General features: G+C 39.6%; 1 protein-coding gene across 2 annotated transcripts in view; it reads right to left on the bottom strand.

Moving 5' to 3' along the window:
- THSD4 (thrombospondin type 1 domain containing 4) overlaps positions 1-27,688 on the bottom strand; it is a 236,772-nt gene that overhangs the window by 166,423 nt on the left and 42,661 nt on the right. For both annotated transcript variants that reach the window (XM_030281191.4, XM_072934125.1), the window contains exons 5-6: positions 23,148-23,544; positions 5,267-5,369 (exon numbers count right to left, since the gene is read on the bottom strand). In XM_030281191.4, coding sequence (XP_030137051.4) covers positions 5,267-5,369; positions 23,148-23,544 — 500 coding nt within the window. The remainder of the gene's footprint in view (positions 1-5,266; positions 5,370-23,147; positions 23,545-27,688) is intronic.

The following is a 27,688-nucleotide window of genomic DNA, read 5'->3' as shown; positions in this document are numbered from 1 at the left end:
AATGCAAATCAAACTATGTATATTAATGAAATTATAAAGAAAGAATAACTATAAAAGGTAAGTTGCCATGTGGAAGCACTAGGTTTCCATATACATAAATATCTAAGCAATTTTTTTTATTAAAGCTTTCTATAGAAGTAGTTACATATTTCAGTAATACACAGGATATTTACAATTTCCAGGTCAAGCTCAACACAACAGATGTTCAGGAAGCAGATTTATAGATGAAGTCAAAGAAATGCCTCAGATACTTTACCACAACTGTACTAATAAAACTACAAACTTCCATGGGCTTTCTCTTGTGATCCATTCAAAAACCAGCAAAAAATAAAGGGGGAAACAGGGACATAGCATAAGTGAACTTCTTGTTCTGTATTTGAATAAATTTTAGTCTCATAAATGAGCAATATTTCAAAAACATTTCACTTAAAAGTGAAATAGAATTTTCAGTAATGTGTGAAAAAATAGATATTTCACTGCCTCACAAAGGATTTCCACTGAGTCTGAAGGAAATTAGAGATCATATTCCATCAGACTTCAAGAGGGATTTTATGCCTATAGTGCCTAAGCTCTTGTCAGTAAATACAGGTATATGCTTCAGGATGTCTTGTATCCTATCATTATGGAAGCAGGCACTATTTGAATTGTAACTAATCAATAAAAATAAACACCATCTACTCATTACATTTCAAGTCTCCCAAAGCTGTCTGATGCCTCATTGATGAATCTGTCTGCCTACAGCATTTCACATAAAACAGGAGAAGCAAAACCAAATTGTCTTAGGAAATAAAGTGCATGCAATTAAAGGACATGCACTGTAAAGTACAACTAGCCACAGACTGGAATAGAAGCCATCAAGAAATTTCTAACAGGTGGAGGCAAAAGAGAAGCAGAGAAGTATGGTCTGCTGCAATGAGAAATGAAGACTTCAAGCAGCTGCCTCATTGAATATAATAACTTGCAGCTGGGTGAACTGCAGCACAGCTGGATTATTTCTAGAGATACTGTGTATAGAATCCCAGTATATATGTGTATATACATATGTAGTCGAAGGATCTATGTATATCTGTATGCTCACTAACTAGAAGTAAGTTACTTGAGAAAGTATAAATACAACAGTAAGATGACTTCTTGTCCTCTGGGTGAAAACACTAGGTTGTCCAAGTATTGGACACAAAGCTAAGAGAATGTAGATATAGCTCAGCACAGCCTCTCCTAAGCCCCAGGGAGCTGGCAGTCACAAATCAGGGAAGGCCAAGCATTAATAAACTGGGACTCAGTTATCTTTGAGTCTCAAGGACTGCACTGCCAAGGTTCACAGGCATTCAGGAAACACACCAGGACCCACCTTCCTGACCCCTACACAACAATCAATTCTCTGAGTACTCTAAACTGAAGTTCCACTTCCAGTTAACATAAACAGATGACACAAATATTACGTTTCCCCATATATATCAACCTACACAGTGTTTCTAGAATGGTTTCATACCAAGATGTAATGAAATCCAACCACCAAATCCAAGTATAATAGATTCAGGCTTGGCCTTGGAACAGCTTTCTGCTGTTCCATCACTGAATGGAAAATACTCCACAAAACATCTTACTGATGAGAATATAGAAGTGAATAAATGGTCTCCTTTCAAGCCCTTATACCCTTATAGTCTGCACAAAGCTCAGGCAACTGAACCACAACCTCCCAAGCCTAAAACATCAGCACAACTGCTCTCTGCCTACAGCTGACTGTCCAGGATCCATAAGCAGCTTCTGCAATGTCCTGGTAACTGCACTCCCTGACCTCCTCTCTGAAACCAGCCCTCTCTGACTCCTGGGTACTCCAAGTGCTTGATGCTATTGTACCTTGCAGCACCTGACCAAGATTCTAAAGAGATCTTAGGCTTTTCTTCCATTTTATAATTACTTAAATCATATTAATCAGACCTCACTCAGTGTCTTCAGTGTCATCAATTGCCAGCAGACTGAAGAAGTTTCTTAGCAACTTCAACATCTTATGTTGGGCCACTACATTTTGATCTGCTAGAAGAAGCTAATTTATCATTCAAAATGAGTGAAAACTTAAAAATCCAGCAAGAAAAAAACACAAATCAATATATGCAGCAGCTTTGCTTTACTCTTCAATCTCCATCTTAATACTCAAACTGATTCATACTAAATCTTAAATGCCTCGTCTGACACAAAGTATTGAAGTTGCAGTATTTACTAGACACTTGTGGAAGCTATAAATGTCATTTTCTTCAGAGCTTATATTTATCCCAGCTGTAGCAGGCAGACATCTCTAGCCAGAAGTCAGGTTACTAGGAGGTATTTTAAGACAAAAGTGATAAATGATTTTACAGCATGTACAGATTTACCTGTACAGTGAGTTCTCTGAACACAACACAGGCTTCAGGATGGAGTATTGACATGAGTGTCATTTTAGAGAAAAAAGTGCCATTGAAGTTCAGCATGAAAAACCATGCTGACCAAATATCCTTCCATTCATTCAATGCTTGGATTCTGACACATTTCAAGTAAAGAGAAGCCAGCTGAAACTGCCCCCTGACCTGTCACAAGGCTGGGTGCTGATTCCCTGCCCTGTCAGCCTCTTGTGCCCAGCTGATTTTGAATCACTCTTTGCAGTGCCCATCAGTAGTTAGGTTTGGCAGCAACAACACTGAGGGACACTGAGGACACATTTTTTCCCCCACAGAAAATGCAGCAGTGACATCAGTGCCATTTGACACACCCTGCTTTCAGGCACAGAAATTTTCATCCCAGCTGAAACTCAGCCTGACTCCAACTCTGCTCCAGGAGCAAGGTGGTGGTACAGGCTCCGTAACAGCTCCTGTGTGTCAGCACCACCCAGAACAGGGAGCTCACAGGAGCCAGCCAGGCCCGGCAGAAGGAATGGAAGAAAGGCTGCCAGGCCTCGCAGAGCTGCTGCTGCCTGCCAGAGCCAGCCGGGCCCGCAGCAGGTGGAGGCACAGCCCCGGGAGCACCCAGCGGGAACGGGGCCGCTCCGGGAATGGGAACGGGACCGCTCCGGGAATGGGAACGGGGCCGCTCCGGGAATGGGAACGGAGCCACTCCGGGAATGGGAACAGGGCCGCTCCGTGCAGCCCTCCGGCCTCCAGGCCTGGCTGCCAGCAGTGAGCTCTTCAAACTGCTCCCGAGGCCTGAGCGTGGCTCTGCTCCTAGAAACTCGGCTGGCTTCATCCAGCACTGCAGCCAAAGACATCTTGACTCTACCAAGTGGAACGGAATCAAGTGTACAGACACCACCGGGACGATCCCTGAGCCACGTCCCTGCTCCTGCTATTGCCTCCAGAGCCAACATCAGTCAGCCCTAACACAAGCCACAGCTGCACACGTGAAATCACACACACATTGGAAACAGTCAGGATTCCTGGGAAATAAATGTCCTGCCCTGCAGACAAGTGCAGTCACCTGAAAGGGGAGCTCCGAAACTAGAGCATGCTTGGTCAAGTATGCATTTTGGAAAACTTCCCATTAAAAATTCACTGTAAAATAACAAAACAAAAAAAATTAACAGAACTATTTCCATTTAAATTTAACATTTGCTTTACTTTGAGGGAAGAGCCTCAATATCTGTTAGGGTAAATCATGTCTGATTTTCAGTGAACCAAGCTCTGATCTGCAGAAGCTCTCTTTTTCTCTAAGAAAACGAAATTGCTCAAACTTTGCAGTATTTTTCTCCTTGTAATTTCCTTCACTTAAAAGGAAGAAAAAAGCCAAAGAATACATTTTTAGCTCTTTCAAGTTTTACACACGTGCGGGGCAGCCCTGACTGTCACCATTCTGAAGAGGCCAGTAAAGCCCAACGTCCCTGCAGGACCCTGCAGAGAGCAGAGCTCACAGTGCCTGTGCCTGTACAGGTGTAACTCTACCAGCTGGAACAGAAACCCAGGGCTGGAACTGCTGCTTAAAAGGCTGTTTATTACACATACCTGGCTGACATTTTCAAACAGAAGCCAAAGCAAGAGGTCTGCAGCTGACCAGGACTTTTTGCAGTTGTTGATCTGAAAATACTGCATTTGATGGTGTATTTTGGATGCACAAGAATATCTAGGTATCCTCCTGAAGATGAAGTATCAGGCACAGGTTCTCCTGGAGAGAACTTTTTTCCATATTTAACCTTATAGAGAATTTCTGACAAAAAAGTCCACAGCTGTCTCCCTCCTTTCAACAAATGCAGCCTTCTTTCACTGAGAGAGACACCTGTGGCCAGATCCCCACAGTACCCTTTTCAGTCCATCAACAGGATCTTTCTTTTCAATAGATTCTTTTATCCAACCATCAAAAGGTTATGGAATTTTCATCACAATTAAAAATGAAAGTTAACTGAATTTAAGATTTCAAATTAAAGAGTTCAATTATCAGTACGATTAAAACATTCACTATGTCTTTAAACTTCCTTACAGATGTTATTGTTACATCACTGTGATGTACATCGCCAATCTGAACAAGGGAGAAATAAAAATATGCAAACTTTTTAAAGAACAATAATAATTACACTTAACTCACCAGCAAGACAGTGCTGTGAATTACAGTTTAATTGCCCTTCTTGATCCAGTATAAACATTAGGAGCAAGCTGTTCTATGCAGGGGAGGGAAAAAAAAATGATCATGGCATGTTCTAGATCCCCTGATTCAGCTTTCCTGGCAAAAGATGGAGTGAGTCAAAGCTGCTGTGTAGGAAGCAAGGAGAGGGAGGTGGGCTCAGCATTGGCTGGGTCTTCTCAGCTGGGGTTTCAAAAGGGATGCATCAAAGCTAACACATCATAACTCTTCAGGGCCACCTTGCAGAAGTAATGCTGTCTGCAGAATGTGCCTTCAGCCATGTGCTTGCTGGGGTACCTGGCTCCCTGCTCTGCCTAAAGGCATGGTACAAAGTACCAGAGTTGTACAGCTCTGAAACTTCCTTTTGGGCAAACATGGCTTTAATTAGGAACAGCATACACTGAATGTTCATAAGTGGAGATAAAGAGGTGCAGCTCTGCCAGTCCTCACTTTGCCCAAAATAGATAAGGACTGAGACATGGCTACATTAGAAACAAACATTATCAGATTTAACTGGGTATCAGATATAAACCTACCCTCATCTGCACTGACTCATGTTCAGCTGTAAAAACAGGTAACATCAGCTGTGGATCAAAGCTGCCTGATGGCTCCCACTAAGTAAAAATCACATCTGCCTTTCCAAAACACAATCTGTATAATAATGCAAAACCAAGTTGTTTTCCCTTACCTTCTGCAAAAGGTTCCCATTCATAAAATCGACCCATAAATGGCTTGTTATTGTATGATGCACACTGTACCTCTCTAATATTCCTGCTGCTTTCAGGACACATCTGTTTAGATTAAAAAAAAAAAAAAAAGTAGCGTTATAATCAACAGCAAAGTTATTTTTGCCTTCCTATTAATGGACTTTAGAAGGTTAGTGAAGGCATTGCGAAATTCTAATCAGATGAATGATATAAACATCATGAGACCTCTTTAAGACAGGTAACAAGCTGTGCTGTAAGTAACAGTATCAAAAGTGCCTGTTGAAGAAAATTAATTTGTGAAGTTAATGGAGCAACAGTTCTACAAAAAAAAAGAAAGTAAAGCTTCTATTGAGCTGTCATTTTCCTCAGCAACAGCACACTTCAAAATAAATTCAATACTAGATTAGAATTACTTCCTTTTCACAACAGCTTCACATTTTTCATCATTAACTTTTTGGGCTCAGATTCAACAGTGTTGAAACACTCAATGTACATGCTCCCATAACTTATTAAAAGTTAACCACAGCAGCTTCTTATTCTCATCCTATGCTTCCATACCATATTTCTGCTTTTCCTTTTGTATTTCTACATGCTGCTACTATAGCCACTGCATGACTTTGCATTTCAAGTCATGCCTTCCAATCCTGAGCTCTTGCAACTAAGGAGTTGGTATAGGAGTTTTGCAACTAAAGAGCTGCTTTTCTACAAGCATGTGTGCACACACAGGTATTGAGGCAGGGCAGGTTTTACAGGTGGAAGTAGCATCCTTCCTTAGGTCACCTGCAATGCACACCTTTGGCAGACCAGCCTTGTTTGCATGTGAAGTAGATTCCAAAAGCAAATACAAGTTAAATACTTAATGACTTTTTTCTGCCTGAATCCTCACTGCAGTTACAGCAGAAGTGTGTGTGGACACATACAAAGGGAAGAAAGACTTCTACCAAATGCAGGGGGTTAATTAGAACAATTTCTATGCCTGGCCAAAACAGGCAAGCATTGGCCACAGATGCATTTTTTTTGCATAGCCTTTAGATAATAAAAATGACTACTAAAAATACTATTCAAAAACATTAGAAATCATATTAAGTACTCGGCTAGAGCACCAGAATATTTTTTCTAGATGACAGATTTCAAGGGAAAGCTAGAGATAACATTATATGAAAACAGCATGGCTAAATAACTGTGTTTTCAAAGGGAACAGAAGAGAATCACTAAAAACAACTCTTGTTGCAACTGCAAGTCAGTTCTCTCATGTCTGTATAGTAGGAAAGACTGGTTGTCTGCTGGGGAAGCCAGGCACATCAGAGGTCCCAGAGGAGTTCTTGCTTTGTATCCAGCATCTCCCTAAGAAGATGCTTGTGACTGGATCAAAGAGATGTCAAAGTCAAGAGTTTTCAAGTGGGCTATAAACTGTACCAAAGACATGCCCAGGGGAAGGTTCATGGACTACTTTATCTTCTACTAAAATCATGGTAACAAATCTTCTAGAATAAACAGTGTTTCTGGCCAAGCAGCCATCTGTGCTTCTTTGCCCACCCTTCTGAGATCTCAAAGTACATGCAAATACTGCTTTCCTCAACAAACCCTCTAATAAAAATTAAAAAAACCCCAAAACTCAAGAAAACCTAAAAATAAACAAACAAAAAGCCTTCCCTGAAAACAGGACCATGAACCACCCCACTGGAAGGGTGGGACCAAAAGCCTTTCTAGTGCCAAATGCAGAAAGCAAAGCTATATTCCCACAACTGAAGCACAGCTCCTTCCATGTGTGGTACAGCAATGCAGAACATTTATTCACCACAACCACCATCCAAGGCAAGGAAATGTATTTTTCACAGAAACCAATTATTGCACATATCCTAAAGGTGAAGGGACAGAACCTGAGCTGGCATAAATTAAGGTCACTACACTAAATTACAGCAGAACAAACATCAGTTTGTACCAGCCAAGAAGTCAGCCTGAAGGGTTTCTTGGCACACATTCTCTACCAGCCTATTGTGAAGTTTAGTTGCTTCTTGTTTTTCCTTTTCTGACCCTTGAGCTCATGCTCTCATGTACCAGTATTTCTGGCTCATAAACCATTTCCTGTACACCCCACTCACACCAACTGCAGGCAATGTATGAGTAAAAATATCAAAATATTAATTGCTGTTGCCAACAAATAGTGACACCCATCCCTTCTAAAATCCTTTTCATATAGCTACCATTTCTGTTTTTAAACTTACTGACAGTTGCCCACAAGACAGAGACCTCAGTGCTTTAAAGCAAAACCAAGGAGAGACAAATACACTGAACTGTGTGGATCAAGCAAAAATCAGAAGAATAGGCTAGCTCAGAACATCCCTGCTACTTTAGAAGCCCCAACTCAGTTGCCCTTCCTTCATTTCATTCATCAAGGTTCAATTGCAATATAAAATTTTGAGGAAAAATATGAGCAAACTGGTCTGCAAAAACACTTTGTTTTGTTCTTGATACAGATTCTATTCATTTATATTTTTAATGTCTTCTAAAATATTCTTTAGCTATGAAGTACAAGTAGGCAAAATTACTATAGTCTATGAATCACCAAGGCTTAAGAGTTATATTATACTCTAGGTATATACTAGTTAACATCAATACACCATTTACTAACCCCACCTAAATTGTTAATGCACAGCTGAATGCAATAACAGTTTTATGCTGCCTACAGCTCAGCCTCCCTGAAAATGAAATCCTTGAGCCTTTCTCAAAGACCTACATGAGCCATACACTTTCTCTTGGCCTCTCTAGCTTTCCAGCACTTTTGCAGGCAGAAAACCCTAAAATAAAAAAGCATGACCCTGTACAATCAAAAGTGAAGCTTCAGTACAGGGGGTCCTGTAGATCCTATTTTTTTATTTGTTCCCTGAGAGTACAAGCTATTTTTACACTTAAATTTAATTACTATTTCTGTCATATCTAGCTTGACTAAAACTCCTAAAATACAGCAAGAAGCATCTGTGATGGGAAGATGGCAAGCCCAAAGGCAGCTCCTATTTCCAATGTCTATCAGTTGTCCCTTCCCAGGCAGGAGAAGTGGAGGCGGCGCTGGGGCTGCAGCTCTGCCAGCACAGCCCCTGCCCGGCCAAGGCAATGTGCTGCAGCCAGCAGGCACATTGGCATGGCTGCAGGTGAAGAATGTTCTCTGGCTAAGCCAGAGTACTAGGATTTAAACAGCCCAGATCTCTTTCCAAAATTTCCCAGAGACTTTTGGAATGAACTTTGCTGTGATATTTAACTTACTGTGTGATTCTCCCTCGGTTTCCCCTCAGTGACATCAAGGCATTAAAATTGTGCTGCCTGTTGGAGACTTAAAAACAGTTTTTTGGTAAACAAAACGTTGACTTTGATTCAAGGTTTTGTTAGTGACAGATCTGGAATTTCTCTTTTTTTTCCTCAAAAACTTCGTCCTGTGATTACTAAGAGTGTTAAGGGATTCTTTTTTAAGACTAGGGAGGCCAAAGCAGCAAAAAATATACTCTGCATCTACTAAGATAAATCTCAGATTCCTTTGAGTAGAGGCAGATATAAATTATCTAGAAATACATATTTTCTGCTGGGAGAGGGCTTTTAAATCGTTGTTCTTTCAGCTGTGCACTGTAAAATTAGATACAGCATCTAGAATGCATAATTTTGTATGTTTTTACATGATCTTTCTCCTACTTAAAATATGCTGCTTGGACAACACAATGATGTAAATTTAGCATGTGGGGCTGCACTCAACAAAGTGCCTTCAAAGTGCTGGATACTGGTATTTTCACACAGGGTAAGGTGTCTCAGGGCTGCCCCTGCTGCACTTGCACACGGCTGTTTCAAGGAGGACACCTTGGGCAGAATTCCCTCCTGTGCCTTCAGAGCGTGAGGAAATCAGCAGCAGCAGCACAGCACTGCCGTGATGGGGCAGGCAGCACTCAAGACTAAATTTTAGAAGGATTCCTTTGTCTTGTGGGACCTCGGGCCAAACTTCTCGAAATGCACTGTGCCTGCTGTTGAAAGAAACTTTGTGCTTTGGAAACAGCAGCTTTAGTTATGCCTCAGTCTCTTCTGAAATATGCAGGTATGAAAGTAGTCTGAGGGGCAGCAACACACTGTATTTTCTTTGTAATTACCATTAGAGTTTTCTTAAAATGAGCTGCTAGTAAAGACCATAAAACAAAGAAACCACCCTGCTAGTTTTTTAGCTTTTGGTTAACATTTGAAAAGCACACTTTTTAACAAATCCTTGACACATGGTTTAATTAAGGAAGTGCTGGCAAAACACCAGAAAATTATCAGTCTGCCAGCTGTGGGCTCACATCTGCCATTAGCAAATCTGTGTCAAAGCTGTGCTGAGATAACACTTCTGGAAATGTGTAAGGGGCTGATTTGGTCCTGAAACCACCTCTACAGGCAATTAAAACATTGACTAAGATTTTTGGCAATGTTTCATTCTTATGACCTACAGTAACTGGCAAATGCTTTTTCCAAGGCCCCATATCCCTTCTTGATTCTCCAGGTTCAGACATAATTCATAATTACTATTTTTCTGTGTGCAATACTACATGTTCAATTAAGTCCAAATATTCTAGTTGTATTCGTTTTCATTTTTGTAGTGGTTCTGTATAATCATTTTAATCCTTTGGAATCCCAAAGGAAAAACACATCTCCAAAGAAAAATAATTTCAATACTTGTTTCTGAAACAGTAATCTGAAGATTGTTCTTTCCTGTGCAGAGCTTACTCTTAAATATATTGTGTCCTTCAATATGCATAGTCTAAAAATCCAGTTCTTTACACAAGTTACCACTTCTGCAGTGAACTTTGAACTTCTGCTCTGAACTGCTGGTGTCTTGTTCTCCTAAAACCTACAGAAGTTCCAAGTCCACTTAAGAAAGTGGAATACAGGGTCCTTCAAATGTTAATTTTCCAGGTAAGCTGTTTCTCTCTATATGGCCAAGGACCATGCTTGCCCCATAGGTACTACCTCAAATCAAGGCAACCTAGTTTTGTCCACCTGAACATACACTGAAAGAGAGAAATGATCCATTTAAAATCCTGGAGACTCTCTGACTTCCCCAATAGTTCTAATTTTATAACATGGAAAGAGAACATAAAGACAACTGCCAACCAAAAGGAAAAAAAATAAAGGGCATATTAAATATGTCTAGTTATCTGTGGCACAAAATACCAGACACAATTCAAATGGAACTGATGCTCCTGAAAAACCAAATTGTGCAAGAAACTTTAAAATGCATGTGAAGAACAGCTCTGCAGTAAAAATAGTGCTAGCCAGCTCTGGTTACAGTGCACAGGCACAGACAGTGCACTGTAAATGTCTGGCCTGACATGCAAGGAGAATTTCCATCTGGGAATGCAGTGGTATCTGCACAAGTTTATGAGGAAGGAGCACCTGTACTGGCAGACTCTGCACTGCCTCAAGCCATGAATTTACACCTCCGTGTCTGCTGCAATGGAGACAGGCAGAGTAATGACAGTGCTGTAAACTCCAGTGAGCTTTGCTAACCACAGACTCCAGGCCATGCAGAGCCTGTGGCAGCTATAGGGGACTTCAGCCCTTCTCTTCCCCCTCACTCCTTTCAAGGGCTGCCCGTCACAGCTGGTAAAGACCTTAGATGTGTGCACAATACAAAATCGCTGTACTTCTACCCAAATCCCATCCAGGTAGCTTGTGTTTGGATCAAGGAAGATGGGCCCTGGCAGAGCTATGGGCTGCCATGGGCCAGGGAGCTGCTGCCCTCTCAGCCTGCAGCTGAACCCTTTTTTCCATTAATGATTTCAGCTTTGCAACAAGAAGGTCGTCTGAATTTAACTAGAAAAGTCTTTGAAGTGCTATCCAAACCTGATCTTTATTAACTGCAATCTATCAGACACATAAGGCATTAATGCATAATGTGGCAAGTGCATCTATTACTGCTTTACATTTTTCCATTCTGTAGCACTTTACATCTGAAAATGCAGTCCATCTAATAATGGGGAAGAAAGCTCAACCAAACAGATGGAAAAAAGAAGTATTTCTGCTTAACTTCACAGGTTTGTGGCTTTTTTCTTTTTAAATTCTCACTGACAGATCCATCTGATTAAACTGGAATAACTTATTTTATTTCAGATTTACAGCAACTTGTAAAAGATTCAAGTCCAGCTTTGGTTTAAAATAAAATGTTAGTCACTCATCCATCCCACGCAAAGGATCTCAAATGATCTAATGTGCACAACTGGAAACGTTTGGAACTACTACCTTAGGAGGGGCTAATCAAGGAGCTATAATAGGAAAATTAACAGCACATTTCCTCAGCAATACCAAAAATGTGTCAAGAAAATACTCCAATTATGTTTAATGCTAAAATTTTACAAATACTATTCCAAAAAAAACTAAGCAACCAACCAACCAAAAAATTCTGAGAAACAATAATTGGTTTCTATAAGCTGAAAGCTGAGCAGTTAGAAAATGGAAGGCAAATACTGGAAACAGACCATGCTGGAACAGAGCATTATCTGCTGTAAAGCAATACACAAGTATGTCCTGAAAGTCAGGCCTATGTCAACTCACACCTGCACACTGAAGACTGTTGCTAGTCTTTTTTGATCCAGCAAAAGACCAGATGACTGGTCTTTTTAAAGTTGGGGTTTTTTTAAAATAAGGTTACTGCTTTACTGTCCCAGATTTCTTTCAGTACCCAGGCCCCTGAGCAAAGAGTTACTTCAGTATCGAGATTGGGGTTTACACAGAATATTCCTTCCATGCTCCCAAGCAACCATCAAAAGTTTGCATCAGAAATCTTAACTGCTTTCTACAGCTGCTGTTCCCACTCTCAGTAGTGCTATCACCTTTCTATATAAATATGCTGCATTAAAAAATTCCACAGATACAAGAATCCCTCCAATCAAATACCTGTTTATAGAAACACTACATAGTGCTCAAGGTGCCTAAACTGCAAGCTATTGCCTCATTTAATGGGAAATCAATTAAAAGCTACTTCCACTTCACATACTCAGGTTCAAATGAAGAATGCCTTAACATGGAAGCTTTCAGCTTTATCATCTTGCATGGTATCATCTGTCTACATTATTCAAATATACCTGCAACATGGAACATGTTTTATTAGTCCTTCTCAGGAAATGGGAGGTTTATATGCTAAGAATAGTTGCTTTCATATACTAGCAATAGCCTTCTTTATTCTAGAAATATCAGCCACTCCAAAACCCTCTCTGAAAGGCACCACCAATATCAGCTATGAAAGACCCTGAGACAAACTCATGCTTGATCCAGCTTTAGTAAAGTTTACAGACACGAAGTAAAGTTGATTTATCTAGTCCTCATAGTTTGTAGAAAATTATGCCACAGTGATGAAACATCTACTCTAGAGCTTCCAGCAGTATTTTATTACATTTTTTAAAAGTATTGTTCTTGGAGCTGCCTGTTCCTTCTGGGGAGTAGTTTTTATGTGACTCTCATTCTACCAGCTTCAGCAGTGGGCAGGAGTAATCCTCCAGCAGTTTTCCCTATGAAAGCCCAATCAACTTCAATGGAAACTCAATTTCATGCATTCCATTTAAATGACTGGTCTTTGTGTGGGAGGAGGCACTACCTGAATGGTTCCGGCAGGAGGACTAAAAGTTTAAGGAAGTTTCAGATTGGTATTACCACGATAATCTACTTCTTAATTAAAAATTCATACTGCAGCAGTAATCACAATATTTTTAGAGAACTAGCTCCAGTCTAAGGACCAACCAGGCAACAGAAATGTCAATGTGCTGTTACATGAGACAGAAACATACAGGCAAATGTACAGCTGTTACTACAACCAGGGGAATTTGAAATAATTCTGTTGGGACAATTTCTTTTGTTTGATTTTGTTTTAAAAAAAAAAGAAATCTAGGATATGGATCAATTTGTTTTCCGCAAAAAGTGAACACCTTCAGAGCAATGTAAATGCAACTTAAAAACAACTTTGAGTTTGCAGGAACCCAGTCTGGAAACAGAAATTGAAGCATTATTCAGATTTTAGAGTTCTTGTTTCCATTAAAAATGAGTTTCTGATACAACACGCACTAAAACTGTTTCTGTGGTATAGTCTTTCTTCCTAGGTCATATACTTCAAAGAAAAAGAAAAAAAGTACCTCAAACCAACTGGCAGATACATTTGTCTTATTTTAGAATGGTTTAATATAGCTGCAGCTGGTAGCACTGTTCATTTACTGATGAGTTTGTCCAACTTTAACCTCTCAGACTAAAACTTTCCACTCCTGTTATCTGTTTTAGTCTTTCTTTTTTTGACTGAAGCATTTCATCCCAGAGTGAGCCCGAAGGAAAACAAAAGGAAAAAGTGTTTTATTTTTTCCCATGCTGCCAATATTATGACTTTTTTTTTCCCAACTGTAACTGCCTATTCTATTTTAATTAGTGAAATTATGTCAGCCAGGAAAGTGGGTTTTTTGTCAAGAATGCACCGTCTGCTTTTTCTACGGAAATCCACTCAATTATAGTCAGACCACAAGAATTTTAAAAATAATGCTGATAACATACTTTGTACACTTCCAATTAAAACTTTTTAAAGTTCTGCATCTAACCTGGAGGAACAATCTGTTCATAAGAGTGTTCCACACCTGAGGCTCAAAGAGGCTGAGCAGCTTTCCAGCAGTTATTGGGAAGTGTTCCTGAGGTCTGTAATAGGGCAAGGACTGAAAATGAAAACATCTCTCTTCTGCTCTTAATACCCACTTGAGCCTGTACCTAAAATACATGGAATACATTGGAAAAACAGATAAATCTGGGGACTGACGTTCAAGGGATGAGGCTGGATGAGCAAGTCAGCTGAAGAAGGTACTGAGAAGAAGAAAGTGAAACTGGATGATACTGCAAAGAAGCAGGGAACTAAGTAGAAAAAGGAGAGACTGGAGGCAGAAGAGATGGAGAGAAAAGATGAAAATATGAGAAAAAGCACTAAGGAAGTGAGAAGTGTGACTGAAGATAAAATACAGTGGGACAGCTCCAGCCAGAGGGAAGGAGCAGAGATAGGCTGTCCATGCAGAAAGGGCTGTGATGAGATACCACAGCAAAGCATTTCACTGCCCTGCGGTGCTCAAGAGAGCAATTCCCTCTGCCAGTGCCTCAGCTGCAATGATCTGATGAGTTCTGTGAATACTGATGTATCTCATGATGGCATTCTGCTTTTGAAGGCTTTTTTGGTTTGTTTAAACACTATAAAGTAAGTGACATTAAAAGAATGTTTAATCTCAAGCTGGAAGAGACTGTCCGTGCAATTACTGTATCACTTGGCTCTTCCTGCCTGCGAGGTCCACTCCCAATTCCATGAGTGCACACCATTTTCCCCATATGATCTGTGACTCATTCAGTGTGCAGAATGGACTTACTCTGGGGAATGTTTAGCTGGAAGAGTTATTTACATAATCTCTGCCTCATTCACAGTAAAACCTGGTAGATATAAATGGATTTACAGAATAAGGAACATGAAGGACAGTCTGCAGTTTCTGGAGTAGCTACTCTACCAGTTTCGAGGGGGAAAAATGTCACCTATGGTGCAATTACTTCATCCAATCCTTTCTCAATTTGTGAACTGTTTTGGGGGTCTGACTGAAAACCTCTGGACATGTTCTGCAGACGAGCTGCCAAATCATAATTACAGTTTTGGCAACACAAATTTTGCTTTGACTATTGCCAAGTGATAAATATGATACTGAGCATGGGGGAAAAAAATTCAATTCAAGCTACTTGACAAGAAGCACTAATTATGGAACACTTCTCTTAAACCCCATTCTTCCATAGGGCAGCTCCATTTCTTACAACACATTAGATCTTGCTATCACACAGCAGCTTTGTGAATATTAAAGCAAACACTGCAGTAATAGCATCAACAACTAGTCCTTAGAGAAGCCTTTTTTTCTCACCTTCTGCACAGAGCATTTTTAAGGCAAGAAGCCAAAGGCTGAATAAAAAGAGGATAACATTGCATAGTGTATCAGTCATAACTAAGCACTTGATCGATGCACAGACCCTGAGGTAAAAAATTGTATTATCAGGAAATTAAATAGTTTTCTTAACACAAGAGTTACCAGAGGATTGCTCACACAGTTTTGAAAGCTCTAAACCTCTGCAGGTTTGACTTTGTCCTTCTAATGGCATTTTGTTGCTCGAACTAAAACCTCACATCATCCAAAAAAACTGTCCTCAGAAAGTGACCTAAACTGAGGTGTCAAAAAAGCCAGCAAGACCATCAGTATTCCTTGTTGTTTTTAACGAATGAAGATGCAAACAGAAATTCAGGAGAAGCAGTATGTGAGTTGGCTGGTAATGTCCTGAATGCTGCAGCCAAAAGCCAAAGCTGCTTTGCAGAATGTGCCAGGGGATGTTTCCCTGGCCTCTTCCCCCTACATATCACTCAGTGCCTCCAACACTGCTTGACAGATATAAACAACACAGGATGGGTTTTTCCACCAATGCAAGTCAAGAGTTTGAAGATAAACAGCATTACCAACTTATCACTAGAAAGAAGCTCTGTTTCACTAATTACACTTGCATGTCTCTACACGGGCAATATGCTGCCCACGTTAAGTCTGGACAGACAGCACAACTGATGAAACAGATGAAGTAGATGAGACAAAGCACACCAGACTGGTTTGGGTTTTGTTATTAGAAATTAAAAAACCAACCAAACAAAAAACCCAAACAAGAAACCCCAAACAAAACAAACAAAAAAACTAACCAACACCCCCTCTTTCCCAAAACACACAAAACTAAAACTAAAACCTTGACAGCACTGCTAACAAACAACTTTTTCAGAATCCACAGCTTAACTTTGGCAGCTTCTCCTGCACTTCCTTCTTCCTCTACTCGCCTTGGTCAGCACAAGAGAGGACTGGGGTTGTACTGGTGGTAGTTTCACTGCAAGTTCCTGTATTCATGCAATGTATGTTCTTTTCCTGCTACCTGGCTGGAAAATGTCTTACACTTATGCACTGATACCTGCAATAACTGAACTAATCTAAAAATACCAGGAAAAAGCTACTCCTTTCATGTGCCAAAGCAGACACTGACAGACCATATTTTTTTATACCTGTAATTAATGGGAATAGTTAACAAATACTCATCTAAACAGCATTAAAAAGTTTTTTTGTAAATTAACCGTGACATCTAGAGCTTCCTCTGCTTTGAAAACCTGGATACAATTAAACTGACATATGAATAAAAAGCACATTTCTTGTTCAAATTATGTGAGTGTTGAAAAATTCCACACCGGAATTTCAGACAAACACTTTTGTCAATGTGAATTGACAAGAAGAAACAAAGACAAGCTGGAATGCCTTCAAATCTCTCCCACAACACTTGCCTACATTGATAAATGACACTACTCAAATTTACAATACACTGTTAAACAAAACTACAGATGTAGCAGGAATGCAACCATCTGGTTACAACTCAGAAGTCCCAATTTTCATTGATGAGCTTCCTCTTTTAAAACTTGGCACAGAAGTTACATCTGAATGATAACCAGGCAACCTAAATCACCCTGAGTCCTGTTCTACTGCAGAACAAAAACCCCTATTCTGTTTCAACAAGGATCCCAATGAAGTTTGCAAATCACTCCACAGCATTTTAAGTGCTAATGCTGCTATTCATAACTGATGAAGTGATGGAATAACTGTGGATCTTTTTCCTCTTTCCTCTTCTCCAAGACACATGTATTCCATTTATTCCAAGAATTAGCAAGGTAACTTCTCAGACAATTCCAACTGCTAATGAAACCTCCCATTCAAAGTTCACCAAGAAGTTAGGAAAGAAGAGCTTTAGGCAACTGATTTGTATTTTGATTTTGAGGCACTTAGATGAATTATTAACATTTTTATGTCACAGTGACATTACACCAAAATGAGGGTCTGAATCTTCAGCTATTCACAAACACAAATTCACTCCACTTGAGGCAGACTTCTCCAGCTAATCATGCAACCCATGCAACAGGCTCAGAACTTCAAAATAAACCCCACAGAAGAAAAAGGCAGCTCAATGCTTCCTGCAGTACCATAACATACTGAAGTACTACTGCTAACCATACCTTCTGAAGTACTCTTTTACATTAAAAATCTAGAAAATATATATTGGAAAGTTAACAAAGTCCATGGAAAATTCAGTTCCCTGAGCATTCAAGCTAAAACCCAAACATATGAATGACACTGAATGTATGAACTGGCTAACTAACACATTTAGTAGATTTTTTAATCACTGATAGGTATTACACTGGAAAACAAAGGTTGAGAGTATTTCTGTTTTATGGCCTTAAGGTGTTTATTCTATCCTAGGCTCTACTGTATTTTATTTATATCTTACTGCCCTTGAATAAAGTCAAAGATGTTCTCCATTAGAACGTTACAGATCCCACTGGTCACTTCTCCCTGACCTGGACAATACAGGACCTGGCTATAGCCATGTGTAAATTACCAAATTTTCACCTGCACCTTTCCTTTTGGTCCATGCTTTTATAGTTCTTGTCACAACAGGGCATGACTCCTGGATTCCTAGATGTTTAATTAGTTTAAAGTGGCTTAGATTTATTGATCAAACTAAGTAGCTCGATTTTCAATTAAAATCAACAAGCCTCTAGACATCAAGGTTTTCTGAATTGTGTGATTTTGGACTTATTATGAACATTTTACTACCTTAGTAAGTAATTAACCTAGTAATAATAACTTTATGTAAAATAGCTAACTGTCTTACTGCCACAAGTAGGTTTTTGGGGTTTTTTTTGCATAATAAAATTATTGGAGAGAGCTTTTAAAGTTACCTTAACATACTTTTCCTGATGATTTACAGCAAACAGTTTCCCATCATTATTTGCACTCTAATAAGAATGTCATAATGCAAAACATTTTCTAATACAAGGTCCTCAGATGTTGAATGGGATGTGTCATATAACCACAGTGCAGAGATACAGAGGGAATAATTGTGGTCCAAGAGCTTCATCAAAGATGTCTCTCTGTGATTCTTTTGTACACAAATGACAAATGATCAAACTACATGAGATCCTTTATAAGCAATATCTCTGTGCCAGCCTCTGGTAAGTTCAGCCTGTACTGGTGACAAATCATTCTGAATTAATATTTACACACCTTTGCTGCAAATAGCAAAATGTTCAAAAAGAAGGACAGTATAGCCCAAAGTAATGCAAGCTTTCAATAAGTTTCCTGTGCACCCACAGAATGTCAGACTACCAAACCTACACACAATCCCACAGTGTTTGCATGGAAAATTCCTCACATAAAGTCAAGTTTAAATTTCCTCAGGAAAAGATATGTCATCTTAACCCCACTTTGCCACTTATGTCAAACACCTACTCTGTACAAATCTCAAAAGAAGAATAAACCCTACAGTAACTCCTTGGGAAAAAGAAGGAGCTTTCCAGTCTAAAAAAAAGTTCACCTAAAAAATACATAGGTTTTTGTTAGCCTTCACCTCTAGTGTGAGCATCCCAACCACATTAAAGAGTGCACACTTGCAGCACCTCATATCAATTCTGAAACTACTTGTCTGGAAATTATATTTTCTGTTCCATACAAAATTAAACATTTCCATTTCTACCTTAGCTAAAACTTGAAGCACTGGAAATGTTTCAGTTTCTACAGAGTGGAAAATTTTCAAAACTGCTTGGGCAGAACACCAGTGAGCTGGTGGATGGCCCAAGATCCCAGGTGCCAGAGGACCCTGCCAATGCCTACCTATATCCTTAGGTGACAGAAAAGCACATCACTGTTTAATGGACTCAACACATTCCTGCAGGACATTGTAATTCTATTTAATTAGGGTTCTGCATCCAAAAAAAGCCCTTCAATGGCACAGCTGTAACTCAGAATCAGTATCATCAGTAAGATTCTTTGGAAAATCAAATATTTTAATTTGTCCCATCTTGATAGAACTGAGGATTGATCCTGAGTCTTTTACCTCACCTCATCTCTTCTACTGTAAAACCTCTTTCCATTTCCAAAATTGGCTTTCAGATGTTTCCCATTCCCTGCTCAGGTGCTGTTCTCAAAACTCTGCACACAGGACCACAGATCCAAGCAGAGGACTCTTATTCAGAACCAAAACCCAACTTTTCCATAGCTGTGCTACCACAGTAAAAGCAGGCATAGCTGAAGAGGCAAGGCCAAGAAAGTAAAAACATTGTTATTGTCTTCTGATCCTATCTAGACACTTCTCCACAACAAAACTGACATCTTGCTAAACACCAGTCACATAAAATACTGAGAAAAACAACACAGTGTAACTGGAGACATGACAGTAATCCACATGAACCAGTAGGAAAACTAGCAACTGGGAATGGAACTGGACAAGCTCAGCAAAATTTCATCCATAAATATTTCACTAAGCCCTCAGGAGTTACTCTTTCATACATTTTACCTTGACTTTTCCAAAGTCCTATATGAATTTCGCCAAAAATTCACACCTCAAGCCATAGCTAATGAAAATTCATATTTTACATCTATTTAGTATAACTCTTCATGCAGAAACTGTGGCAGAATAGGAATGGAGCTGTGGCCAAGCCTCATCCCCAGTGGGGTGGAGCTGTGTAAGGCAGGTGACCAGCAATGAAGGAGAAGTGTGGAAAGCTGATTAACCAATAACAAAAGAGTAAAAGGTGTTACACATGTGAGAAAAAAAAAAGTATAAAAAGTTGTACTGGGGAATAATAAAGGGCTGATGCTTGCCACCATTTTCAGCATCAGTCGTGTGTCCATGTCACAAAACTACCTTAAGTAGTCTGGAATATCCAGAAGCCTGAAAGCTTCCTTGTGTACACTGTCCAAGAGACCTGCAGCCTAGAGCTGGTTTACAAATATATTCTCACACATTCAGGCACTCATGAAGAGCTAGTGACTTGGCAATGCTCGAGGCAATTAATTACAGAAAGTGCTCAGTAAACAAATGTTCCATTTGAGTTGCTTGCTTTGTTCTGGTGACAAACCACACAAAGGTTGAATTCAAATTCTCCTTCAGCCACACATGCATATAATTCCTTCTCCTTTAATGCAGGGGAAATAAGGGAGATTTACTCATCACTTCCCTATTTCTGAAGGAATTGAGACTACATTAGAAGAATCCTATTGTATTGCAGGTAGCTTGTGGTTTCAGTTAGATCAGCCAGAGTTGTTTGTGAGGTAAGGAGAGATTTTGCTGCCTGTTTCCTGCCAAAGAGGGTGACAGGCAGCTGTGTGTTCTGAGGTGAGCTTGTATGCAAGGTGCTGAACAGAGGAAGCCACTTATATAATAAGAAAATAGGTTTAATGACCTTCAGGAACACTTGAACAAATACAAGAACTTCCGAGGCTCTCCCTAACCAAACCTCACAAGTTTACCTTTAATGAATCAATCCATCAGTCATGTGAAATGAGTTCAGCTATCAATGAAAAAACAATAAATGTACAATAATGAGGAAATTACCTAATGGACCAAAGCAGATTAACTTAATTTGTTATTAATTAGTTGCCCTCAGGAGAAACTGTAGAGGGAGTGGCCAAACACCAGGATAATGGTTAACAGAATACTTCCAATAAATGAAATTTTCAGTTTTGGTATGCTCCAGGAAGAATCAAAGAAAAGAAATAAATAAAAATATACTGTTCTCTGCTTGCTGGCAAGACCACTGGTACATGTCGCTGCTGATAAATTAAATTAAAGCCCGCGTGCAGAAGCATTTAATCAGGAAGAATGAGCAAACAAAGTGAAACACTATCAGCCTTGTTTTGTTCTCATCCTGGCCTTATACTAAAACTGTTCTTAGCAACTTCTTTTTTATAATTACATTAATTACCGCATTCTGGGGAGCAAAATAACCCTGGATAGCAATTACAGCCTCTCCAAGGGTAACAGAAACATTACTAAATAAAGAATATCATTATGTAGCTAGAAGTTTCTCTTTGCTATTAAGTCTCCTGCACTATAGATTTCTTTATAACTGTATTTATACAAGCAACAATGGCAAAGAGGCAGCAGCAGTGTGCTCATCTATGTTTTCTCTTCATCAGTTGGATTCTTCTGTTTGAACATGAGATTCTAAAACTAACATGAAAATATTTTCACTCCTGTTCTCTTCTATCAAAAGACATCTACCAATGGCCAAACCACTCACCATGCTGACCTGCATGTCCAACCACTGTCCAATTCACAAGCTCACTGCCCTCTACTCTCCAGCCCACTTGCCATTCTCAACAAATGCTCTCTATAAACCTTCCTTCTCCATACCCTGGCAATCTCAGATTGCTTCTTTCTTCCACCTCATTTCTAACTTTCTCATCTCTTACCCCTTGCCCTCTGAAAAGACCTCTTTTCCTGGAAACAATTTTGTCACATTAAGTCAGGCAGAATACTGTCCAACTTTGTGCACCAATGTGTGAGGGATGAAATAAAGACTGGGACATTTGTGTATCGCTTGGACACAGTGAGCAAATTTAGCTCAGAAAACTTTCCAAATTAATGCCCATGCACTAAGGTCATTTCCCATTTCCTTCAAAAAACAGAAACTGTTTTTTGAAAGAGGAATTTGTCCCAGAGACTATTCTCAGAGGCTCAAATTAGCCGTTTGTGTTTTCCATTCCAGACAAATACACTAAAGCTTTCTTGACATTAGGTCTTTTCAATCAACTGCTCTAGTCTCAATCAATGAACTTTATTCATAAATAAAGCAAGAGTCATAACTAAGAAGCAAAAAGGAACTCATGTGATTTGTTGAGGTTATGTTTTTGTTATCCTGTGTTCTATAGTTACATATTCCGCTATGCATGTTCCATTAAACAAATCAGGATTTCTAGGGGGCAGAAGAATCAGATGTTCACCTATCCAAAAGATATGGTCTGTTATGTCAACTTATCCAGATCTCTCCTGAATATTCTGCTTCTAATATGCAAATCCATATGACTTCATCTCTGCAACACTAAGTAAGATTATCAGGGCAAATAAGAAAAACATATTAGGAAGACATACTTTGGGAAATACTAAAAAGGCACAGGCAGAAACTGGAAATTTTAGGATGAAAACCACTAATGGGGACTAAACAAAACCTCATTTGCCTCCCACATACAATGGGAGACTGCCTGGAGCATGGAGCTACACCCAGACAAACATCTCTGAACCAAATAATAACAGAATAAGTTTTATTTAAAAATTAACACAGAACAGATTTTCACTCCAATAAATTAGGAAGTTAAAATCAAAGCACGTAGAACTGAATGCAGGTCAAAGTATCATCTGAAACAGAATGCACAGAGCACCACAGAAAGTCACTGGAGTGGTCCAGGCTACTGGGAGCTGTCTCTAAATGCTGTTTAGAACATGACTAGCACTCACAAAAGGATAACCTCATCTTACGGGACTGAGAAGTAGACAGCCTTCATAACACGGCCTATCCAAGCTCCATTTTTCAATTTCTTTCATGGAAAAACATTAGGCTTGTCAGTGACTGTGGTGGTTTCATCCTTGCTGGGTGACAGGTAGCCACCATTATTGCATTCTCTGATATTGTTCAGTCCATGTTTGTCCCTCTCTCAATTACTATACTTATCTCAAATCCCTTCATGTTCCCAGGTTTCATCAAATTAGAACTCTACGTATTGGTAGATGAAGTGACTGATTAAAGGCCTTGAAGGTACAGTATTAGGTAAATGTAGTAATATGGATCTGCTTTCAGTATTCCCCAACACACTCTAAAATAAGTTCACAAAAATAATTATTAAACTAAATTTTTAAAAAATTCAACTTAACTTGACAATTAGGTGAACATTTTGCATACTAGGGAAAACCAACAGCTGTCCAACTCAGGAAACACAGGCAAAGCAGACTTACATTTGTGTTGCAGAGTTTATATTGCTTGTAGGCACCAATGCACACGATGGCTGCAGCCCGCTGGGGCTGGGGCTGGCCCTGCAGGGCCTGAGGGTTGGAGTCACGGCCGTGGAACAGGCTCTGGGACACGGGGAACGAAGGGGGCTGATACACCGAGGGCCCCAGGACCTGGTGTCCCGCCTGAGGCCCGCCTGGCTCCTGGTAAAGGCTCCCGTGCTGCAGGGAAGGAGCAGCAGCCTGGCTGTAGGGGCTCGGGTGGAACAGCTGCTTCCTCGACGACTGCCGCTGCCTCCGCAGCTTCTGAGGCTGCTGGCCAGTGTCAGTTTGTAAAGGTAAAATGTATGGCACTTTTCCATAGCCATACTTTCCTGGACCAATAGGATTTCTGTTTCTGCTTCTAAAAACAGAGAAAGAGAGAGAAAACAGTTACTGACTCCATAAGCAAAGGAGCAGTTAGGTATTTACAGGACTTGTAATAAACATGAACAAGATGTAGTCTAGCTTGATATATTAGGAATCTCAGAAGGCCTTGATCCTAACACTGCAGTCTGACAAGTTGGCAAAAAACATTTCTTCCAGTTCAGAGCAATGAGTGAATACAGCTATTCTGGGTGACATTTGCAGCACAGGAAGGGAGACACCATTAAAGAAAAACAATTTTCTTTCTGTACATAAAATACATTTGTGTTTTTAATATATACGCAAAACAGACTTGAACTCCAGTGAAAACCAGAGATTTTAAATTGACATGCTTTCATTTTCTGGAAACAGAAGTGCTACAGATGTCAGACAGCCATCAGATCAAAGGGACCTTTCTTTGGGTTTGTTTTTATTTGGGTTTGTTTTCTTCCCAAGTCTTATATTCTCCCAGGACTCTTGCTAGCTGGGAACCCTGAAAGTCATTTACCTCCCATTCCAGCCTTATGGCCACATGGTGCTTTTAATCAATCTTCCCGGCTCAAGATGTGTGAACAGAGTGCTGATTTGCCCTAGCAGATAAGCCACCAGCACTCTTGAACAGTTTATCCCTGTTAATCTGCTCTCTGACCATGACAGTCATTGTTGAAGGAAGCTTTTGGTAGTTACAGCAGAGAGAGCAGTATAATGGTTTTTGGTATTAAGGGAGGGGAAAAAAAGCTTCCCAGAACTATACAGGAGAGGAAAGAAAGAGAACCCGTGAGCCTTGTACTTACTTAGCCAGATCTAAACAAGAGTGAGATTACACAGCAATAGCTTTTCTGTTGCTCCCTAGACTGAAGAAGAGCAAGACAGAATAAGAGGAAAGCAAGTATTCAACAATATTTGCAGTCAACTAGGACAAAAGGGAGGGGGAGGAATGCCACCAAGAATGGAGTTACCATCTAAAGGTAAATTACTGCCTAACAGAAAAATATTTGCAGAAAAGCATCATGTAATTCATGTCTGTCCACAGCCAGCAGACATCTCTAATCTACTCTGTTCATCTCTAGCAGAGGCATAACAGCTGCTTAATGCAGATCTGACAATCTCCTTTCTTTGGGCATAATTCTCATAAACACATACACCTCTTTGATTGCTCAGACAAATCTCTTCAGCACTTTGATAACAAAAATGATGGGCCCTTTAAACTTAAGCCAACCTAAATATATTCTTTATTTCAAAAAATGCATTTGCCCAGACAAGTAAGAAAATCGGGTTTTGTGCTATTAATGTAAGGATGTGTAATTAATGTAAGCAAACATGATGATGATGATGATGATGATGTAGCATTCTTACTGTTCTAACTTTTAACAATTTCTGTAATGCTGAGAATATGTCAGCTGTGAGTAGTAGAAATTGGCCCCTCTTAGCACATTTGCAGTGTCAAAAAGGAATTTGGTTGTTATAGCTTTTTCTAATTTTAGCCATAAGCAAACGTGTGCCTTGGCAATCAATGCATTATCACTGCCTCACAGACTTCATGCTAAGAACAATGCTTTGAACCTCAAGTGGTCTTCAAGACTGAAGCACTTTCAGAGCTGGTGGGCTGGTTATTTATATTGAATAGAAACCCTCTTTGAACTAAGGATATATAGTGTCTTTAAAATACACAGGTAAGATTGCAAATTTCCTGGGCCTCCACCTCTTCTCTTAAGTGCTCTTTACACAGCCTTTCTCCTACATACCTTTTTCATTTTTTCCCTTTTTCCATCACTTCCCTTCTCCTTACATTTCTCCCACTGCCTCTAAATGGAGGTTCCCTGGCTTACTTCCAGCTGAAGCATAACTCGTTTTATTTCTCTTCTGATGTCAGGCAGAATAAAGAATGTATTTCCATGAGCTTTTCAGCATTTCATTTATCTTATCTTCTAGTATCAAAGTACTTCTCTTGTAAATGAAAAACTGCAAGGGTGAACATTAGCAAAACCACTCATTTATGACAACAAGGAAGACTTGTACAACTGCTGGAAAAGTTTTCTTAGAATGAGCCCAAAGCTTCTGATTTCTCACATTTTCAATTCACAACATTTCACTGTTTCTGAAGAAATAAAGCCATGTTTTGGAAAGGTAACAACCTTCAGCCACTGGTTTCACAGGGATAAGGAGAAAAAGGATTGTATAGGAATTACAGATTTCTTTCCACAAGATTTTTTCTTGTCTATTGGCAGAAATAATTCCACAAGCAGAAGGAGATGGTTTTCTTCCCTGTATTCCCAGTCACAACAACCACACTAATAAAAAGACAACAGAATCTCACCACAGATCTGCAGATAGAGTAATAACAACACCTATATCTTTCTTTTAATTTTGTCAAGTTTGGTCAAGTTTGACACTTTTCAAAACCCTCAAAGGCTTCCTTTACCAGGAGTCCTGTCCTGGAATGAACACTGAAGTCCTCTAATATGCTAAGGAAACTCCTGTCCTCAGTGAGCCTGGTCCAGCTGCACTTCTGGGTGCCCAGGGCCCGGCATTTTCTGGGTTCTTGTGGGTTCTCCTCACCTGGGAATTCAGAATAATCCATTCTCTGAAGTGTTGCTGGCTGTGGTTGTGCTCTATCAGCACATCAACCCACCCAGAGCTAACACCTACTCAAGCTGAACTTAACACTGATCTATCAGCAGAAACAGAGGTTTTATGGGCAAGATGAAAGTGGAAGACAGAAAACAGGTTACAAATTTTATTTATACTTTATTTCCCAAAAGATATTACACATTATTTACCACTGCAAAAGTCTATTAAATATGCTGATCTGTGCTTTGGCATTGCTGTTATTAATTTCCATTTTAAAAAATGCTCCAAAACTGCAGTTCTTTGATTTTGGGTAGAAAATTACTTCTAAAGGAGCTGCATCCCCCTAGATGCCTATCAAAGCTCTTTGACTTAAATTTAAGCTCTTCTACTCATCATGGTTTTAACAGAACTGCTTTTTAGTAGGCAAAGTCCTCTGTAACTGAATCAATTACATACATTCTAACTTAATTAAATCTATTTCTGTGGAGAACTGTACCAATATTTAACCTAATACTTGAGGTCATAGCAAATTATCTGTTTTGCAGCACTACATTACTGTAATTAATTGAAAGGTTTTAAAGGACACTACCCAGCTACTCACAGTTCAACTATTTAGTACAGAGTTGCCTTGATTCTTTTTCTGAAGAACTGAAAGTGACTTATTGGCTATTCCTGTCAGCAATTAAGCTGTTGAAATATTACTCAAATATTTAAAATGTGATTAAGAAAAAAAAAAGGGGGGAGATGGAAAAGTCCTTGGAGACACAAAATGTCAAATTGGGAAAAGCCTGGTCCTAATTCTGTGAATTTCTGCTAACAGGATCACTGTGGGCATATATTTTTAATGTACTTTTTTATTACTTTTTTATTACTAGATAATTTCTTAAAATAATTTCAGACATGCACTCTTAATCCATGGCATTTCCTCCATAATTCAAAACTGTGACTGGCCTACAGTTGCCCAAGTCAATCATTTACTTTCCAGCCCTCCTACTGCTTTTAATTTTCTTTCATGCTTTGTATATTATTAGGCCCATAGTTAACAAGGTGTACTTTAAAAAGATTCCACCATAAATTTTTTCCCCCTTAAGTCACAGAATAAACTGTCTTATACTGCTCATAAGTGTTAGTGAGTTTATACATCACAGCCTTTCAGCAGATTCTTTGACAGGAATCATTTTTTAACAAAAATGACTGATCTACTGGATCTGGGAACAGGTTTCCATCTACTTAAGGAGAGCTCCCACCACTCAGGTTGATTCCTATCAAAAGCCACTGTGCATTGCCACTTCCACTCCACCACAGCCTGTGCTGCTCTGCATTCCATGTACTCACTTTTCACTGGCTCAGAATCAATCTGGAGAAAATAATTTAAACATGAATGAAAGAAGGGAGCCCTTTGACTGTTTCGTGTTACAAAATGCATGCCTGTCTGCTCACTGGTCTAGAAACTGGCCTTACAGCAGTGAACAGACACCCCTGTGAAATGTTTGGTCACAAGAGCTCAGGCAGCCCTTTTGAGAGAGCATCACACAGTGCAAAGCAGGGCCAACAGCACCGACCTGTGCCAC

The sequence above is a fragment of the Taeniopygia guttata genome, chromosome 10 (genome assembly GCF_048771995.1).
Source record: "Taeniopygia guttata chromosome 10, bTaeGut7.mat, whole genome shotgun sequence".
Lineage (NCBI taxonomy): Eukaryota > Metazoa > Chordata > Aves > Passeriformes > Estrildidae > Taeniopygia > Taeniopygia guttata.
The sequence above is the reverse complement of the archived record's forward strand: the minus strand, read 5'-3'. Positions and strand labels throughout refer to the sequence as shown.